Genomic DNA, 21,774 nt, shown 5'->3' with positions numbered 1-21,774 from the left:
TTTTATTTATTTAGGGATAGCCAGGGGTGCACTCCCAACATTCAGACATAATTTACAAACGAAGCATTTGTGTTTAGTGATTCCGCCAGATCAGAAGCAGTAGGGATGACCAGGGATAAGTGCATGAATTGGACCATTTTCCTTTCCTGCTAAGCATTCAAATGAAACGAGTACTTTTGGGTGTCAGGGAAAATGTATGGATTAAAAAGTACATTATTTTCTTTAGGAATGTAGTGAAGTAAAAGTAAAAGTTGTCAAAAATAGAAATAGTAAAGTAAAGTACAGATACCCCAAAAAACTACTTAAGTAGTACTTTAAAGTATTTTTACTTAAGTACTTTACACCACTGATTACTACATTCCTTTACCCTGGCACTTTATTTGGATTTGATGTTGACTTTTTTCTCTGTTTTATCCCCTCTAGGGGAGTTTTAAACTTCCCCTTTGCATAAAGGACAGATACAGGAGAAAGCTAATAAGGTTAATAATGTTAGCCTATTATCCTACTGTGAATGTTTTCCTGGACTGTTGACTATACTTGCATAACAAGCTTGTCATTATGACTCACAGGCAGGCGGGTCTCAGTCTCAGCCCTCAGCATTGTTGTCATTCTTTTCTACAGGAAAGTCTCTCAGACGCATGTCTGCTGTGACGAGCCTGTGAGATAAGCAACAAGTTAATGGCTGGGTGGGTAAACGAAACAGAAATATCAAGGGGCTCAGACTGTGTTGGTTCTCAGTAGCAACTGACTGCCTGAAAACTTCCCATGGAGCCAACAAATTTACAGGTAAAGTGACTGACTATTCATTTAAATAGGACTTTATCTTGGTAGACACATCTATGCTTTCTTGTAAATTAGTAGTGGATGTTTATGGGCCTATGAGTTTGATTCCACTTGTCAGAGTGAGACTGTCAAGCCGTCTTGGGGCCAGTGTCATCATAGAACTGTAGTCAAGCGTGTGTTTCTTGTATTAGTGCTGTGTTGTCACTTTTGAGAAGCTGATCAACTTGTTAACTTACATTCAAACAAACTAAAATAGTACAGTATGTTATAAAGAGAAGGTCTATTGTGAATTTGTACTGTCCATGCAATCGCTACACTACAGCTGTTGGTTTCATTAACAAAGATGAGCTCCCACATTTGAGATAAATCTGCTGGACAACAGCTTGTTCCAGAGCCAAATAAAGCCATTGCGAGCCACTTAAAATAGTGTTTCACTTTAACACAGCTAAGAGAAATTCGGTAGTGGCTTGTGATGCTGATGCTCCATCCCCATGTATTCCATGATCTAATCAGAGCATAAGAATGTTATGAGTCTGTCTTGTCAGGTAGCCTAAAGGTTAAGAACATTGGGCTAGTAACCTCAAGGTCACTAGTTTGAATCCCCAAGCCGACTAGGTGAAAAATCTGTTGATGTGCCCTTGGGCAAGGCACTTAACCAAACTTGCTCTGGATAAGAGCATCTGCTAAATGACAAAAATGTCTCACTCAAATGAAGCAATGAATGTAGACATAATAGGAGACTGTGTGATGAACAGTGACAGTGAATGATGCTGTGACTGAGTAGCAGCAGTGCCCAACTCCTCCTACTTTCTTCTGCCACACTCCTCCCTCTCTCCTACACTTTTCTGCCCAACTCATCCCTCTGTCTACCACTCCTTTCTGCCCAAGTCATCCCTCTCTCTACCACTCCTTTCTGCTCAACTCATCCCTCTCTCTACCACTCCTTTCTGCCCAACTCATCCTTCTCACACTCTCATTTCAGAAAGCTATAGCTGTAGCACAGAAAGCCTCCCAGGAGGACCAGGCTGGGAACTACACGGAGGCTATCAAATCTTACCAACACGCTGTCAAGTGCTTCCTGCACATTGTAAAACGTATGTAACCATCGCTCCTGAAGAAATGGACCAAATGTCATACGGACAGGACATGCTGTTCAGTAGCTATAGAATTGTAATGGGATCTGATCCTCCAAACCCGTTATAGCTTGGCTAGTGTTAAGTTCAGCAAGGAATTTTTCAACTAACCTGTTCTTGGCGATACTTTCTTAATTCTTGATTTGGAAGAATAGTGTATTTTATAAATGTCTGTATCCAGTTGCATATGGTTCTCAAAAAAAACAGAGAAAAATCGGAAAGATATTAAATACACATTTTGTATTGCTGAACTTTACACTAGCCAAGATGTAAGGGGTATGGAGCATCACCTACGGTAATTTGGGGCAACTAGACCCCCTTTAGCAAAATGTCTAACTGCTGACACAAAAAAATCTTAGTTTGGTAAAAATGTGGCATGTGGATGTTGGCCACATGGCTACAGTTGAAACATTTATTTTTATTTAATAAATAAATCAAAGGGGCATCCAGCTATCGGGAAGGAGACGAGATCAGGTGGGAACATTCTAGCTAGCCAATTATCTTTTGTAGAAAAACATATCAATACACCTGTAACAACCTAAGCATTATACAATTTCTATTCAATCAAATAAGCCTCACCTATCAAAATAGCAATTCACTTTAATCTTGACCAAATTCAACACTCTCTCATTGCTCCCCAAACAAAAACACTTCACTTGGTATGCTTAACTCTATAACACTTAATCAGAGTGAACAGATTTTGGGCGGAGTCGACCCTCTCACTTTGCCTCTTCCTCTCTGTTGTCAGTTGGTGTCCCACCTGGGAGAGTTGTGAGGCTGCTGGTTTGTTTGGTGGCGATGAGGCCTTTCAATTGATTTTGAATCTTTAGTTTGATCATGCTTTTTATTAGTTTCCTTTATTATATATTTATTTTGGGTCGAATACTAATCTTCTTGGACTGGCTGACCATGGAAGTCATGACTGAGTTGGCCCTGGACTAGTCTGATTAATCAGGCTGTAATACAAAATTAATTTGTATATACAGCCTGAAACTAATGCCTGAAAGTCATGTACAGTGAGGGAAAAAAGTATTTGATCCCCTGCTGATTTTGTACGTTTGCCCACTGACAAAGAAATGAATGATCAGTCTATAATTTTAATGGTAGGTTTATGTGAACAGTGAGAGACAGAATAACAACAACAAAATCCAGAAAAACGCATGTCAAAAATGTTATAAAATGATTTGCATTTTAATGAGGGAAATAAGTATTTGACCCCCTCTCAATCAGAAAGATTTCTGGCTCCCAGGTGTCTTTTATACAGGCAACGAGCTGAGATTAGGAGCTCCTAATCTCAGTTTGTTACCTGTTTAAAAGACACCTGTCCACAGAAGCAATCAATCAATCAGATTCCAAACTCTCCAGCGTGGCCAAAACCAAAGAGCTCTCCAAGGATGTCAGGGACAAGATTGTAGACCTACACAAGGCTGGAATGGGCTACAAGACCATCGCCAAGCAGCTTGATGAGAAGGTGACAACAGTTGGTGCGATTATTCGCAAATGGAAGAAGCACAAAATAACTGTCAATCTCCCTCGGCCTGGGGCTCCATGCAAGATCTCACCTCGTGGAGTTGCAATGATCATGAGAACGGTGAGGAATCAGCACAGAACTACATGGGAGGATATTGTCAATGATCTCAAGGCAGCTGGGACCATAGTCACCAAGAAAACAATTGGTAACCCACGCCGTGAAGGACTGAAATCCTGCAGCACACGCAAGGTCTCCCTGCTCAAGAAAGCACATATACATACCCATCTGAAGTAGAGGTCGACCGATTAATCGGAATGGCCGATTAATTATGGCCGATTTCAAGTTTTCATAACAATCGGTAATCAGTATTTTTGGCCACCAATTTGCCTATTAATTTTTTTTTTTTTTTTTTTTACACCTTTATTTAACTAGGCAAATCCGATTAAGAACACATTCTTATTTACAATGACGGCCTAGAAACGGGGGTTAACTGCCTTGTTCAGGGGGGATTCGTTTTTGCAACCTTTGGTTACCAGTCCAACGCTCTAACCACCTGCCTTACATTGCACTCCACAAGGACTAACAGGCTGACTACCTGTTACCCGAGGGCAGCAAGAAGCAAAGGTAAGTTGCTAGCTAGCATTAGACTTATAAAAAACTATCAATCTTAACATAATCACTAGTTAACTACACATGATTGATGATATTACTAGTTTATCTAACGTGTCCTGCGTTGCATATAATCGATGCGGTGCCTGTTAATTTTCATTGAATCACAGCCTACTTCGACAAACGGGTGTTGATTTAACAAGCGCATTTGCGAAAAAAGTACTGTCGTTGCACCAATGTACCTAACCATAAACATCAATGCCTAACAGGAATATTTAGACTTAGCCACCCGTTAGATAAAATACGTAACGGTTCCGTATGTCACTGAAAGAAAAAAACTTTTGTTTTCGAGATGATAGTTTCCGGATTCGACCATATTAATGACCTATGGCTCGTATTTCTGTGTGTTTATTATATTATAATTAAGTCTATGATTTGATAGAGCAGTCAGCGGTGGTAGGCAGCAGCAGGCTCGTAAGCATTCATTCAAACAGCCCTTCGCTGTGCTTCAAGCATTGCGCTGTTTATGACTTCAACCTGGGTGGGTATAATTTGTGGAACGTTCCAACAGGAATCTATTCCAAAAACTTCGTAAATAACAAGGTTTCCAAAAAACAACGCATACAAAGTTGTATAGCGGCAGAATAAGATACCGGGTAGGGAGTGGTCTATTTCATTGCGTTTTTCACTCATCACGTTTATTCCGAAAAATGTCTGTCCTCGCGTCTGTTTGCCTATGGACAAACATTAAGAATAAGTTACGTGGTGAGTTGATGCCTATTCGGCAGCTAGTTAGCTAGGTTGGTATGTGTTGCTACTTTGTATGCGTTGCTACTTTGTATGCGTTGTTGGTTGGCAACCTTTTACTTTACGTTTTTTGGAACAGATTCCTGTTGGAACGTTCAAGCCTATCAACTCCCAAGATTAGGCTGGTGTAACCGATGTGAAATGGCTAGCTAGTTAGCCGGGTGCACGCTAATAGCGTTTCAAACGCCACTCGCTCTGAGACTTGGAGTAGTTGTTTCCCTTGCTCTGCATGGGTAACGCTGCTTCGAGGGTGGCTGTTGTCGATGTGTTCCTGGTTTGAGCCCAGGTAGGAGCGAGGAGAGGGACAGAAGCTATACTGTTACACTGGCAATACTAAAGTGCTTATAAGAACATCCAATAGTCAAAGGTATATGAAATACAAATCGTATAGAGAGAAATAGTCCTATAATTCTTATAATAACTACAACCTAAAACTTCTTACCTGGGAATATTGAAGACTCGTGTTAAAAGGAACCACTAGCTTTCATATGTTCCCATGTTCTGAGCAAGGCACTTAAACATTAGCTTTCTTACATGGCACATATTGCACTTTTACTTTCTTCTCCAACACTTTGTTTTGCATTATTTAAACCAAATTGAACATGTTTCATTATTTATTTGAGGCTAAATTGATTTTATTGATGTATTATATTAAGTTAAAATAAGTGTTCATTCAGTATTGTTGTAATTGTCATTATTACAAAAAATAAATACAAATAATCGGCCGATTAATCGGTACCAGGGTTTTTGCCCCTCCAATAATCGGTATCGGCGGTGAAAAATCATAATCGGTCGACCTCTAATCTGAAGTTTGTCAATGAACATATGAATGATTCAGAGGACAACTGGGTGAAGTGTTGTGGTCAGATGAGACCAAAATGGAGCTCTTTGGCATCAACTCAACTCGCCGTGTTTGGAGGAGGAGGAGGAGGAATGCTGCCTATGACCCCAAGAAAACCATCACCACCGTCAAACATGGAGGTGGAAACATTATGCTTTGGGGGTGTTTTTCTGCTAAGGGGACAGAACAACTTCACCGCATCAAAGGGACGATGGACGGGGCCATGTACCGTCAAATCTTGGGTGAGAACCTCCTTCCCTCAGCCAGGGCATTGAAAATGGGTCGTGGATGCGTATTCCAGCATGACAATGACCCAAAACACACAGCCAAGGCAACAAAGGAGTGGCTCAAGAAGAAGCACATTAAGGTCCTGGAGTGGCCTAGCCAGTCTCCAGACCTTAATCCCATAGAAAATCTGTGGAGGGAGCTGAAGGTTCGAGTTGCCAAACGTCAGCCTCGAAACCTTAATGACTTGGAGAAGGTCTGCAAAGAGGAGTGGGACAAAATCCCTCCTGAGATGTGTGCAAACCTGGTGGCCAACTACAAGAAACGTCTGGGTTTTGCCACCATGTACTAAGTCATGTTTTGCAGAAGGGTCAAATATTTATTTCCCTCATTAAAATGCTAATCATTTTATAACATTTTTGACATGTGTTTTTCTGGATTTTTGTGTTGTTATTCTGTCTCTCACTGTTCAAATAAACCTACCATTAAAATTATAGACTGATCATTTCTTTGTCAGTGGGCAAACATACAAAATCAGCAGGGGATCAAATACTTTTTTCCCTCACTGTATCTGTTCCTTACAAGCCAGAATGTTTAATAAAATGACATTTAAAAGTACTTTACCTGTTGGGTTTTTCATTCAGCCGCTCAACATTTTTAACAAAATTAGGGTAAACAATACTTTCCTGTGGATATTTTATCTCAAATTTCAAGCAGATGAAGGACAAACCTCACAGACAACCGGTAGAGTAAGTTTAAATGTAATTTTATTCAACATTCTGGCTTGTAAGGTTGCGGTCTCCCTGGGTGGCAGGTAGCCTAGCGGTTAAAAGCATTGGGCCAGTAACTGAAAGGTTGCTGGTTTGAATCCTGGAGTTGACTAGGTGAAAAATCTGTCAATGTGCCCTTGAGCAAGACACTTAACCCTAATTGTTCTTGTAAGTTGCTCTGGATAAGAGTGTCTGCAAAATGACAAAAATGTAATGTGCATTCATTGCATATGCTTACTTCTCACCTTTATTTTCTAATCAGGTTACAGGCCATGTAGCTAGGCCTAAAAGGCACTACATGGTCAATCCGACATCTGCTGTGGCCGTACAGTATTTACTACGATGTGGCCTCCGCAGAAGTCAGAGCATTCATCCTTCGCGGAGCAGAGTTGTTGTCAAGAAAGGGAGTTTGTGTTTATACAGGACCCCCCCACTTACTGTCAATCAATCATGTCAATGCAAAGCTATACAGAGCCCTCCGCGTAGTTGCAAAATTTGACCGGCACACGGCGATGCAGTACGGAGCTCCAATTAGCCTGATAGATTACATTTTTAGTTGAGCAAGAGTAGTGGTTGGCACGAAACGTGGCGATGCCTTCAAATTATGTTGGCAACGCCACGCACATTTACGTTGCAAAGGCACGTACACAAGACGGAAGTACATGCATGTGAGGCATTCATGTAACCGAAGCCTGCAAGAGCTTACATGGTTTCAAATCAAATCGCATGTACTAGGTGATAGAAATTTAAACGGCAGAGCCAACGCTAAAAAAAGTTGGGTAAACAATACTTTCTTGTGTATGTCTTTTGTCTCAAATTTCATGCTGCTGAAGGACCAACCGCACAGACAACCGGTTTAAATTCAATTTTATTTTATTCAACATTCTGACAATTTTGCATTGCTATGTTTCGGACTGTACGGAAAGTGGGGTATATTGAGCAATTTGTTCAGAATCATTCGGTATCTAAATATATTTCAGGATGTTGCCTTTCACTGGAAATAATCAGAATTCAAGTAAACATTACTGTTTTGAAAACATTGCTTGTCCAAAAAAAAGTGCTCTTGGCACAACTTACCCCGGGTAACGTTATAGGGTAAATTGAGCCAGGGTAAGTTAAACCACATACACATTTCTGTACTGAATGAAATACAACTTTTAAAAAACATGTCTATCTTCATTTCCCAATATAATTCAACACAATCACAATCACTTTTTGTCTTTTAGTCATTTTAAGCATATTTTAACACAGGGTTAACACCTAACAAACACTTGTACTTTAAAAAAAATTATGTTTAACAGGCCCTGTTGTTGCCTCATATTCCAGCCTTGCATTACACCTGGGAAGCGAACACTTCAATTTGCTCAACATGCCATTGGCTCAACCAAAGCAAACATTTTGACTATATTAGCCCACACAGCTACAACGATGCACTTTCATGCTAGGGTTAGGACCTAATTGAAGCTTATAGAAACCCCAACTGATGTATGGAACCATCATAAAATGATCTACTTTGGTTTAGATACAAGCATCATGAAACCTCTAACCTTAATTTGACTTGGTGAAAATCTGTTTTTGGGACCTAACTTGCTTATCACTTTTTCCATGTGGTTTCTCCCTTCAGAGACTCCATGAAATGATGACCTCTTCCTAAATATTTGGTCAAATTATTAATTGTGGGTATGGTTTAGAAACATGGATGGTTGTGGCTCAGCTTACCCCTTTGGCTTAACTTATCCCACTCTCCCCTATATCAAGTATTGGTAAAAGTCTGATTTATTAGCCAAGAGTAGTGGCAGCCAGGGAAAGTGTTAGAAACATTTTTGTGACATAAAGTGGTTTCTCTGAGAGTTACAGGCAGGGGGCAAGTTACCCAAGGGGGTGAGTTTGCCCATGTTACCGTATCCCATTACAATTCTGTAGCTAGCAGTGCAAATGACAGACGGAAAGGCATCAATTGCAATCTATTCCAGTCTCTGTCTGTGAATATCAATTTGTTCTTGCACGCTGATTCAGGAAATACATATTTACAGCATGTATTTTGCCTGCTACTTACTGATGACTAGGCCTAAAACAATGGCCACTTTGTGGTAGCCTACCTAGGCTATGGAGGCATTAAAATGATCTGATATACCAAATGGAGTATGGAATGATACTTGTTTTATATGAAACAAAATAGTTTAGTAAAAATATAAATGTGTGTCTTACGGTAAGAAGACACGAGGCAAGGTGTAAAAATGGTGGTAGGCCTAGAAGTTGTAGTGTAGAAGTAGTCCTAGCTAATAGCCTGTCAGCAAAATAGGCAATAAACAATGAACAAAAAATGTTTGTCTACAGAAATCAAAATCAAATTGAACACATTCCAAAATCAGGAATTTGGAGTAAGGAAACAGACAAGTATGGCCTACTGTAAAACAAAATACATACAGTCTACCAACATGTGGCCTACTCTGAGAACTCTCCCCTTCAGAGTTTACAGAACACTGGCAAAGCGTGTAAACCTTGAGCCACTACCTGGGCAAAGCCAACGGCAGGATTTGGCAGACAGCTCTTACAACGCTTGGATAGGTATTTTAAGTATACCTATCAGCTAACCACATCATATGTTATTGCATTGGGCGGATTGGATTATGCTGAGCCGCAGAGCACCGGTCTATGGCCCGTGACGTGAACGGGCAAAAGCTGTGAGGAAGGAGCATCCTTCTCAAATCAAACAGTAATCTGCACCGCACAGTCATGATGCATGATGCTAACAAGGCAGCATAAGGCATTGTCCATAAACATACACCTCTTTTCCATAAAATATATGTTTGAATTTTCAAGCTAATTATCATAGGGAAGGCAGATAAAGCATTATTATCAAAAGCAATCACTTTTGCATGGGAAAACACAGAATCCTACTTATTACTACACATGCTTAATTACATCACTTTTGTTTTGAGCCGACTTCGCCATCGGACAGAGCAGAGAACCTGGCTCACACCCAGGAGGCAGCCCGGTTCCAAATCCAATGCAGTCAACTTTCACCCGGTGCAAAACACGCCTAACCAGGCGCCGGGCCAGATAAATCGAATCCCCTCAGTATGTCAATCGATGACCATTGGTTGTTGCGTCGCCTCGCTTTAGCTGTGGAACACAGCCATAGCCTCAACAAGCAGAGGTGTAGGCTACATAACCAATTAATTGGTTGAAACCTCCTTTACAAGCTAAAGACTATTTAAACATCTAGAAACAGAATATTAAGAATATTAAAAGGCCTTTCTCAAGCAGACCGGTAGGTACATTTTCAATATGAAAGACAGGCTCATAGCCACGGGAAGTAGGGGTGCTGAGGGTGCTGCAGCATCCCTTGATAAATCTAAATAAAATATTTAAAAATAATAATAAATTGACAAAATGACAAGACTCTGGGGAAAAAGAGGTACACACTTCTCAAGCATCCGCGGGTGGGCACATACGGATCTGTAGGAGCAGAGCTCGAGAAGGGCCAACACAAACATGAAGTAAACAAAGTATCAAAATGTATGTACAAACTGAAGGAAATAATTTAGCTGGAGATTCAAAAATAACTGGAGACGGTGCTAGCCATAAGGGGAGTATTTAGCAGTAGTAGCCTACACAGAGAGGAAGGATGGATATTGGCATGTCAGGGATTATCATGTGATGTGCAGCCTACCCTTTGTCTGGCTACCCAAACTCCTTGCTCTGGGAGAAGGTTGCAATTGTGGCAGCAATTCGGATCGTTCCTGCATGAAGGTATTCCTAAATCTGCAGGAACCCCCTCTTTATACTTCTATTGGTCCATTTTTAAGCAAGGACTCCGGTACACAGGTGGGAAAAGGGGGCACTCCAGTACAGTAAGTGGCGGTAATGCACCATGACGTTGGATGCCAACCGCTGATAAACCCCACAGAAGAAGACAACGGCTAAAACACCGGTAGAGTATCTAGAACACCGGTAGACAGTGTCCTTTGCCCCCACCTGTCAGGCATTGCCTTCCCGCAGTTCTGTTCATCTGTTAACGACGGCAAGGTCAGGAGTTCTGCAGGCTGGAGCGAAGGACACTGTGTCCTAGCTTGCTAGCTAGGAGGACCACGATACACTGCAGGCAGGAGGCTGTGGGGACACCGTTAGCAAAGCTATTTATATCTAACCCACCGGTAGACAGTGTCTTTCGCCCCTGAAAAACTCAGATAATACTTTTATTTCCATTTTAACCCACAGATAATCAGGGGAAATCCAGAATATCAAAAGTGGATCTGAGTATCTCCCCTAGGATCTCTAGAATGCGAACACATTCTAACCATTCTTATTGGTCCCAGAAAACAATGGGTTTGGGTCAGAGCCAGAACACACATGGATAAAGCTGGTTTTGGAAATGTGTCATTGGCTTTGATACTCTGATTGGTTAGAGATGATCCAATCACTGATGACTTTATTTTGTACAACACCACTCATTTTGACATCACCACAAAATATGTAGCGAACAAAGAGCAGTGGAAGAATTCCGTTTGAGTCATCAGGCCGAAACTACAATAACCTGTGTAACCGTCAACAACTTAACTCCTCTCCTCAGGTGAACCACAGGGTAAAGAGGGCAACCAGAAGATCAGGGAAAAGTGTAAACTGTACCTGGACAGAGTGGAAGAACTACAGGAGTATATAGAAAATAAAGAGGTAATTAGACAGTGGAACATTCTATAAACAATTTAGGCTAAAATGTCGGTCATTAACGTTGCCCAATGCATAGAGATTCAATTAAATTACGAATTCCTAATTCTATGGTCCAATGTAAATGCCAGTGTAGGCCTATGTCAGGCTAATTGGATTTACATTTTACCATTAATCTGACTGGCAACTCTGTGGAGGTAAGGATATAGCTAATAGGAGATGTGCCCTCTGCATTGTGCATATCCTTCACATGTCAACATGATCCTAATCCTACACATTTGACATTTCATCCCTCTACAACATTGTATTGCCACACAGATATGGGTGCGTCTATGAATGACGGGGACATTCCCCGGTCACGTGAGAATTCTAAGAGAATCAACTCCGTATCTCATAACGCGGAAGTGTATTATTTTGTATTTATTTAATGTATAGTTATTCAAAGATCTGATAAAAGGCTTGAATATCGACTTTGACGGGCTGCGATTTAAGTATTAACAAATAAAGGGCCTGTTCGTTGCATTGTTTAATTTTTTTTTACAAGTAATCATATGGCTGCCAACAACAATTTACAGGTAAATTGGGAAAGCTAACGTTGGATAGCTACAGTAGCTAGTAGTTAGCAAAATGACAAACCACCCAGTTAGCATGGCACTAGTTAGCGAACTAACTATTATTTGTAGCTCTACGGTGATTATTCTTTTTCTAAGTGTCGTTAGCTAACTGTGATTGCTATCTATCTGGCTACGGTAATACGCTAACTTGTTAGCTCGGACGCTAGCTAGCGGAATTGTTGTTTTTTGTTTGCTTCGAGCTCGCCAACTTGAAAGGACAGCAGTTACTATCAAGTTATTTTAAGCCTGATTGAAGATGGTTAGCTAACTAACATCCGCTTGCTTTGATAGCTTCAACGTTTGCTAGCAGCTTGCAAAATTGACCGGTTCATTTTAGTTCTAAATGTGCTCCCCTCCTCAACAAGGCCAAGACGAGACAATCCGAAATTTGAATAGCAACCAAGTACCATGATAATGTTTTAACTAACTGCCATTAGCTAGCTATCTGTCTAATCACAAAGCTAGTGTCGTGAGCTGATTGTTGATATAGCTAACGTTAGCTAAGTTTACTGTCTGAATATGTTAATTAGATTAGCCTATTTGATTTAGTCATGTCTTTCCTGTCAGTCAAACTTTTTGTAGGAAGTGAAATTGCAACATACTCTGTCTTACAGGTGGTCACATTTTGAGCTATGCATGTGCCATGTAGCACTTCATGGAACATCCACATACACAACTGTAGCTCTACATAGTACCAAAAAAAATGCATGAAATGTATGCATTTACTACTGTAAGTCGCTCTGGATAAGAGCGTCTGCTAAATGACTAAAATGTACATAAAACCTTGCATATGGGTCAATGTTTTTGATATATAGTAAGTTACTGTACTTAATTCTAATTACAGTAACTAGAAGCATGTGCTTGTGTTATGCCATTGCATCGAAGAGTTAATTCTGATTGACCAGATCAAACTTATCTTGCAGCGAATCCTTTTAATTTGTTTTTTCATAATGTTCTCATCCCTGTTTTTCAGAAAGCCATAGATCTGGCCAGCAAGGCGGCCCAGGAGGATAAAGCTCAGAATTACGACGAGGCCCTGCGTTTATACCAACAAGCTGTTCAGTACTTCCTACACGTAGTGAAATGTATGCTTTAAGACAACGGGATATTTGCATAATGCTCTTTTTTCTTTTAGGGTTGTAATAGTCTCTGGATTGTTCAGTCCATTGGTTTGTGTGGAGTTGTTTATATCACCACCTCTGTCTCATTTAGGCTAATGGGGACCATTTTAGAATCTCACTACAGTAGTGACCTGTCAAAGGTATCTGGGCAAAACTATTGGAACCTATCTGATGAATGTGTTCTCTGTCCAGTGTCTACTTCTACTTATCAGCAGAATGCATCATTTTTCCATTTCACAGAATGTCATATAGTCTAGGGGAGATTACTGTAATTGATTTATTCATACATTTTCTAAATAAAAACAGATTCTTCATATGGTATTTAATAGAATTTGTCCATTTCTCTCCTGCCAGATGAATCCCAGGGCGACAAAGCCAAACAGAGCATCAGGGCCAAGTGTGCTGAGTACCTGGACAGAGCAGAGAAGCTCAAAGAATACCTGAAGAAGAAAGAGAAGGCTCCACCTGCCAAGCCTGTGAAGGAATCCCAAGCTGATGACAAAGGGTGTGTGCAGGAGCAGGCTTTGTGCGTGGAATGAGGCTTTGCTATGTGTGGGGAGGGTTTAGCCTGTTATACAGAGTGATTTGGAATGTGATGAGTCAACCTATGTGGATTATTATTGTGCAGGAATGAGAGTGATGAAGGAGACAACCCAGAAAAAAAGAAGTTTCAGAACCAACTTTCAGGTTAGTTATATCACTGACATACTGTGGTAGTTCCACTTCTTGTATCACAACACTGACATACTATAAAATTGTGACACAGGTTATTTGGCTCATTTCCACTTTACCATATCCCGTTGAGATGTCTAACTCGTTTACAATGGCGTGTGAAAGTATTCACCCCCCTTGGCATTTTTCCTATTTTGTTGCCTTACAACCTGGAATTAAAATGTATTTTGGGGGGGGGGGGGTTGTATCATTTGATTTACACAACATGCCTACCACTTTGAAGATGATAAATATTTTTGGTGAAACAAACAAGACAAAAAAACTGAACTTGCGCATGCATAACTATTCACCCCCCCAAATTCAATACTTTGTAGAGCCATCTTTTGCAGCAATTACAGCTGCAAGTCTCTAAGCTTGGCACATCTAGCCACTGGGATTTTTGCCCAATATTTTTGCCCGTTATCCCAAGCTTTGAGGGATAACCCTGAAGGAGTTATCTTTGTTGCCTCTCTGATTAATGCCTTCCTTGCCTGGTCTGTGAGTTTTGGTGGGCGGCCCTCTCTTAGCAGGTTTTTTGTGGTGCCATATTCTTTCCATTTCTTAATAATGGATTTAATGGTGCTCTGTGGGATGTTCAAAGTTTCAGATATTGTTTTATAACCCAACCCTGATCTGTAACTTTGTCCCTGACCTGTTTGGAGAGCTCCTTGGTTTTCATAGTGCCGCTTAGTGGTGTTGCAGACACTGGGGCCTTTCAGAACAGGTGTATACATACTGAGATCATGTGACACTTAGATTGCACACAGGTGGACTTTATTTAGCTAATTATGTGACTTCTGAAGGTAATTGGTTGCACCAGATCTTATTTAGGGGCTTCATCGCTAAGGGGATGGATACAAATGCACACACCACTTTTTCGTTTTTTATTTCTTTGAATTTTTTTAACAAGTTATTTTTTTCATTTTACTTCACCAATTTTGACTATTTTGTATATGTCCATTACATGAAATCCACATAAAAATAAATTAAAATTACATGTTGTAATGCAACAAAAATATGAAAAACGCCAAGGGGGTGAACACCTTTGCAAGGCACTGTATTATTAGATTTTCACATGAAGGTATCTGATAATTTTCCTTCACTGTAAAATGATTTGTATGTTCCCATCATACTGGATGTGTTTTTCAGGGGCTATCGTTATGGAAAAGCCAAACATCAAGTGGAATGATGTTGCCGGATTAGAGGGAGCCAAAGAAGCCCTGAAAGAAGCTGTTATTTTGCCAATCAAATTCCCACATCTTTTCACAGGTAACATAGTGTTACTGCCTCAGATCGCCACAGAAGAAATGATGAAAGAACAATTTTGAATGTATGAAAAACATGCTGAAACCTCCACTGTTGGAACATTTGATCGGCCTTAGGAATATACTGAAAATAAATGAATCCATCCATTCTTGCATAGTATACAGTCAATTGGTTATTACCCTTCATTCATTTGTAAATGAAAAGCTTAGTCTATTTCTGCCCCAATGTTATTCACGACCTCTCCCAACAACCTCTGTCTGTCAGGCAAAAGAACGCCATGGAGGGGGATCCTACTCTTCGGTCCTCCTGGAACAGGAAAATCCTACCTGGCTAAAGCTGTGGCCACAGAGGCCAACAACTCCACCTTCTTTTCCATCTCCTCATCTGACCTGGTATCCAAGTGGCTGGGAGAGAGTGAAAAGTGAGATTTTACTCTTAATCCAGGGAAACATGGGGGATTAATTGTGGAGAGGCGTAAAGTTCAATGCTGCTGTTTTAATCTGTTTGTAATTTAGACCTAATATTAAGCCTAGTCCTGGACTAAAAAGCAAATTTAATAGATTATTATAGTCCAGTATTAGGTTTAATCTGTGTCCCGGATACTGCTCACCTTGATGTTGATGCTCCTTTCTCCTCTCCAGGTTGGTAAAGAACTTGTTCACCCTTGCACGGGAGCACAAGCCCTCCATCATCTTCATAGATGAGATAGACTCGCTGTGTGGCTCCAGGAGTGAGAATGAGAGTGAGGCAGCTCGCCGCATCAAGACAGAGTTCCTGGTTCAGATGCAGGGTGAGAGAGCCAGAAAACAATATGTATCTGGATATTATAGTGAACTGTATTGGTGTTTTGCTCATATTAAGTGAAAATGGTTGTAAATGGTTAATGAGAATTTTTCCACAGGGGTTGGGAATGACAACGATGGTGTACTGGTGCTAGGGGCCACCAACATCCCTTGGACGTTGGACTCTGCTATCAGAAGACGGTAATGTCACATTCTTACACTGGCTTAGCCTACCATCTCAACAGTGTACACAATAACTTGTCCTTTATGATTCTTGACTGTGACACCATAGCCATAAAAATGTATGATCACTTTTACCACTCAGATTGAACGTGATTAGGGATACCGTGAACACACTGGACTGAAGTTAGAAAACTGTGACTCAGCAGCACTGCTTCTTAGCTTTTTGTTGCTGCTCAGACCTACCCTGTAGATGTAGGGGATGTACAGTGGGGGGGGGGAAGTATTTGATCCCCTGCTGATTTTGTACGTTTGCCCATTGATAAAGAAAGGATCAGTCTATAATTTTAATGGTAGGTTTATTTGAACAGTGATAGACAGAATAACAACAAAAAAATTCAGAGAAACGCATGTCAAAAATGTTATAAATTGATTTGCATTTTAATGAGGGAAATAAGTATTTGACCCCCTCTCAATCAGAAAGATTTCTGGCTCCCAGGTTTCTTTTATACAGGTAACGAGCTGAGATTAGGAGCACATTGTTAAAGGGAGTGCTCCTAACCGCAGCTTGTTAACTGTAAAAAAGACATCTGTCCATAGAAGCAATCAATCAGATTCCAAACTCTCCACCATGGCCAAGAGCAAAGAGCTCTCCAAGGATGTCAGGGACAAGATTGTAGACCTACACAAGGCTGGAATGGGCTACAAGACCATCGCCAAGCAGCTTGGTGAGAAGGTGACAACATCGATTAGAAACCGAAAAGAACTGTCAATATCCCTCGGCCTGGGGCTCCATGCAAGATCTCACCTCGTGGGGTTGCAATGATCATGAGAACGGTGAGGAATCAGCCCAGAACTACACGGGAGGATCTTGTCAATGATCTCAAGGCAGCTGGGACCATAGTCACCAAGAAAACAATTGGTAACACACTACGCCGTGAAGGACTGAAATCCTGCAGTGCCCACAAGGTCCCCCTGCTTAAGAATACATATACACGCCCATCTGAAGTTTGCCAATGAACATCTGAATGATTCAGAGGACAACTGGGTGAAAGTGTTGTGGTCAGCTGAGACCAAAATGGAGCTCTTTGGCATCAACTCAACTCGCTGTGTTTGGAGGAGGAGGAATGCTGCCTATGACCCCAAGAACACCATCTCCACCGTCAAACATGGAGGTGGAAACATTATGCTTTGGGGGTGTTTTTCTGCTAAGGGGACAGGACAACTTCACCGCATCAAAGGGACGATGGACGGGGCCATGTACCATCAAATCTTGGGTGAGAACATCCTTCCCTCAGCCAGGCTCATTGAAAATGGGTTGTGGATGGGTATTCCAGCATGACAATGGCCCAAAACACACGGCCAAGGCAACAAAGGAGTGGCTCAAGAAGAAGCACATTAAGGTCCTGGAGTGGCCTAGCCAGTCTCCAGACCTTAATCCCATAGAAAATCTGTGGAGGGAGCTGAAGGTTCGAGTTGCCAAACGTCAGCCTCGAAACCTTAATGACTTGGAGAAGATCTGCAAAGAGGAGTGGGACAAAATCCCTCCTGAGATGTGTGCAAACCTGGTGGCTAACTACAACATTTACATTTACATTTTTACATTTGTCATTTAGCAGACGCTCTTATCCAGAGCGACTTACAGTAGTGAATGCATACATTTCATTTCATGCATTCTTTTTTGTACTGGCCCCCCCCGTTGGAATCGAACCCACAACCCTGGCGTTGCAAACACCATGCTCTACCAACTGAGCCACAGGGAAGACCAAGAAACGTCTGACCTCTGTGATTGCCAACAAGGGTTTTGCCACCAAGTACTAAGTCATGTTTTGCAGAGGGGTCAAATACTTATTTCCCTCATTAAAATGCAAATAATTTTATAACATTTTTGACATGCGTTTTTCTGGATTTTTTTGTTATTTTGTCTCTCACTGTTCAAATAAACCTACCATTAAAATTATAGACTGATCATTTCTTTGTAAGTGGGGAAACGTACAAAATCAGCAGGGGATCAAATACTTTTTTCCCCCACTGTAGATGTATGCTTCTTCCTGTAGAGTATGTGTGATACATTCAGTACAACTCATCCTTAATTATCTCAGGTTTGAGAAGAGGATCTACATCCCCCTGCCAGAGGAACACGCCCGCACCTTCATGTTCAAGCTCCACCTGGGCGCCACCCCCACCAGCCTCAACGACTCTGACTTTGTCACCCTGGGAAAGAAGACAGACGGGTACTCAGGGGCTGACGTCAGCGTCATCGTCAGAGACGCGCTTATGCAACCAGTCAGAAAAGTTCAATCAGCCACTCACTTCAAGCGGGTACGTCTCCATAATGACGACCATTGAATAACGTTGTCTATTTATTCTTCAGTGATGATCTTTATATCAAATTTTATTTGTCACATGCTTCATAAACAAACCAGTGTAGACTAACAGGGAAATTCTTATTTACGGGCCCTTCCCAACAACACAGTGAGGAAAAAAATATAAATAATAAAAAAATAATAACACAAGGAATAAATAGCCATGTTATTGTTACTCATTGTGTATTTACACAGGGTACCAGTACCGAGTCGATGTGCAGGGGTACGAGGTAATTGAGGTAGATATGTACATATAGGTAGGGATAAAGTGACTAGGCAACAGGATAGATAATTAACAGTAGCAGCAGCGTATGTGATGAGTCAAGAGGGTTAATGCAGATAGTTGGGGTAGCTATTGGTTAACTATTAAGCAGTGTTTGGCCTGGGGTTAGAAGCTGTTCAGGGTCCTGTTGGTTCCAGACTTGATGCATCGGTACCGCTTGCCGTGCTGTAGCAGAGAGAACAGTCTATGACTTGGGTGGCTGGAGTCTTTGAAGCTTTTTAGGGCCTCTGACACCGCCTGGTATAGAGGTCCTGGATGGCAGGGAGCTCGGCCCCAGTGCTGTACGCACTACCCTCTGTAGTGCCTAGCAGTGGGATGCCAAGCATTTGCCATACCAAGTGGTGACGCAGCCAGTCAAGATGCTCTCAACGGTGCAGCTGTTGAGTTTAATTTGTAACACTGCAAATTACATTGTTATTGAAGGTACGAGGGCCATCGAGAGACAACCCCAACATCGTGGTAGATGACCTTTTGACCCCATGCTCCCCAGGAGACCCGAACGGCATCGAGATGACATGGATGGAAGTCCCTGGGGAAAAGCTATGTGAGCCAGTTGTTTGTATGGTGAGTGTGTAAAAAATAATTCAGTTATTAATAATACTTTATTAATATTATTCAGTTATCCGTTTCCCCGCCTCAATGGTAATGTTTCTGGGAAAACAAGACTGTTGAATAACCTTTTGATCATGTCTCTATTTTTATTCTTTGCAGTCTGATATGCTGAGGTCCCTGACCAGCACAAAGCCAACAGTCAACGATCAGGATTTGGACAAACTGAGAAAATTCACAGAGGACTTTGGACAGGAGGGCTAAATTGGGTCATTTGAGCCGAACCAAAGCAAATATTATTGATGGTCAAGTGTTCCTTCTCTCCTCTCCGTCTTTTTCCCACTCTCCCCGTCAGGCTCTGTTGGCTTATCACATGACTGCTCTACTAATAGAAATATAGCTCGACTGAGCTTGTCTATTGGCCACAAGGGGTTAAACAAAGACTGGTATTTTCTTAGATGCTCCCCATGTCTAAAGGATTATGGATCTCTTCACATGTCTGAGGTAGACTTGATTGGTGAATGGAAAGCTACATGGCAATTAGGACCATTGGTGCAGCACCTTGGGCTGAATCCTAATATGTAAACAATGCTCAACTCGAGCATTTGCATACATCATGCTTTGAAGTCAATGGGAGTTTGATCTGGAAGTTGCCGATACAAGCATGTTAACAAAATTAGAATGCTTCTCTTTGTGTAGAGTGCTTATTTAACTTGCCCAATAAATATCTGAGCTAATTTTCCAAGTACCCATCCACTTTTCTTCAATCAAATTGCACCTCATTTTTCAGTGTACCCATACATTCCACTGCTTTTTGTACAAATAAGATATGAATATCCTTTTATAGTAGATAGTTTATGGAGATGTATAGCTCTTTGGTCTGAAGAGAATGAAACTAACAATGCATGCCGTTGTGCTTGCACAGGATATTTTTCAAATATTATTGGTGGAATTTATGACGTAGTCTCAAGGTGATGAGAATTACATTGGTTTGGATAATTGAAGCACAGCAAATGTACAGGTGTAGTATCTTAATTTGATCACTCTGTTGCAGGAAATGCAAACTTCTGGTGTATTCAAGGTTTAAAAATGCTTCTCAATTTGTAATTTCCACTTTAAAATGTCATTTGATTTGCCCTAAGGAAAATGTATCAACACCTGTTGCTGCAGGATTATTTTCCTGCTCTGAAGAACTGATCAAATTAAGATCCTGCATCTGTACGTATGTCATTCTACATACAGACATTTGTGGGGCTTCAGCTATGGTTAGAATAATTTACACACTCTGGATGGAAGGTGCCTTTGGGACAGAAGAAAGGCTACTCTGTGTTTGTTCATTGTCATTATGATTCAAACTGCCAGAATCACCAAAGTTACTGGACCAGAAAAACCTTTATAATATAGTCAAGGATTCAATACTTTTTTTCCTGACCATCCACACACCCTACATATTTCCCTCGTGTAACCCTTTTGCTGATCTTCCTAACAAGAACTACTAGAAAGAAACGATGCCGTACTGAGATCCAGTCAAACTGTCTAACAGTGTTGAAGAAACAACGCGACTGATATTTTGGTGTGAATGGAATTTTGTAGGTAGCCTGAAATTGGCATTTTAGGCACAGAAGAACACCCTCATGGCATCATGTCCTTTTTGTTATTGCATTGGAATGCAGGTACTTGCTTACTACCTTTAAGATGTGGCCATTTTAAGTGGCAATGCGCACCATGTGCCTTCTAAACTAGCAGCAAGATCATATACATCGTTTTTTTGTTTGGTTCATTTTTTTATTTGGAAGTTGATATCCAGTAAGACACAGCTATATTGTGTATTTTGTCATCGATGCTATGAAATATATATTTGCACATTTCATGTAAACTGGCTTTTAGAGGTTGTATATCTCTGCTCTTTGTGTTGGTATTCTTAAGAATTTCAAAGTGTTGGGGACGTCTTTGGTGTGGTCTTCACTTTACTGTAAAACATGTGTAGAGAATGATACGGTATATCAGTGAGTGGAAAAGTCAGAATCAGAATTTCTTTGCCATGCATATGTAAATAAAAGTAATATTAAGATTTTACATATTTGTAAAGTATTGTCTCAAGTTCCAGGTGGAGGATTCAAAGGAATCTGCACAAATGCCAATCTCTCACTTGACAACATTGAGGATATAACTATTCTTATTGTCATGTAGGTAGAAAAGGTGTGCCAGTAGCAGTGCGTGGGTAAAATCACTGGGGAAGCCAAGCCAGAAAAAAAAGCCATATTACAACCTATGTGTTGTGATAATTGCCTTGTTTGCTCTATACATCCTGTTACTTCATATGCCTTGACACAATGATATACAGCGTATTCAGACCCCTTCACTTTTTCCACATTGTTACATTACGGTCTTATTCTAAAATAGATTTCAAAAATGTTCCTCATCAATCAACACAATACCCCATATTGACAAAGCTAAAAAAAAATGTTTTATTGAAATACCTTATTTACATAGGCATTCAGACCCTTTCCTATGAGACTCAAAATTGAGCTCAGGTGCATCCTGTTTCCATTGATCATCCTTGATGTTTCTACAACTTGATTGGAGTCCACC

At 40.9% G+C, this 21,774-nt stretch overlaps 1 protein-coding gene across 2 annotated transcripts; it reads left to right on the top strand.

Moving 5' to 3' along the window:
- Nucleotides 1–598: 598 nt before the first annotated feature.
- On the top strand, nucleotides 599–21,258 carry LOC106599662 (vacuolar protein sorting-associated protein 4B). 2 transcript variants are annotated; one of them, XM_014190947.2, is made up of 13 exons: nucleotides 599–786; nucleotides 1,766–1,877; nucleotides 11,216–11,316; nucleotides 12,898–13,009; nucleotides 13,400–13,550; nucleotides 13,674–13,732; nucleotides 14,906–15,025; nucleotides 15,287–15,443; nucleotides 15,664–15,812; nucleotides 15,924–16,005; nucleotides 18,087–18,306; nucleotides 19,057–19,197; nucleotides 19,345–21,258. In XM_014190947.2, the coding sequence occupies exons 1-13, from the start codon at nucleotides 766–768 to the stop codon at nucleotides 19,444–19,446; spliced, it is 1,527 nt and encodes a 508-aa protein (XP_014046422.1). In that variant the 5' UTR covers nucleotides 599–765; the 3' UTR covers nucleotides 19,447–21,258. The 2 variants fall into 2 exon arrangements, with proteins under 2 accessions (XP_014046422.1, XP_014046425.1); XM_014190950.2 differs by lacking the exons at nucleotides 599–786; nucleotides 1,766–1,877; nucleotides 11,216–11,316 and adding an exon at nucleotides 11,633–11,885.
- Nucleotides 21,259–21,774: the final 516 nt, after the last annotated feature.

Source organism: Salmo salar, chromosome ssa03, assembly GCF_905237065.1.
Source record: "Salmo salar chromosome ssa03, Ssal_v3.1, whole genome shotgun sequence".
Lineage (NCBI taxonomy): Eukaryota > Metazoa > Chordata > Actinopteri > Salmoniformes > Salmonidae > Salmo > Salmo salar.
Note: the sequence above shows the minus strand (reverse complement) of the source record. Positions and strands in the feature narration are given on the sequence as shown.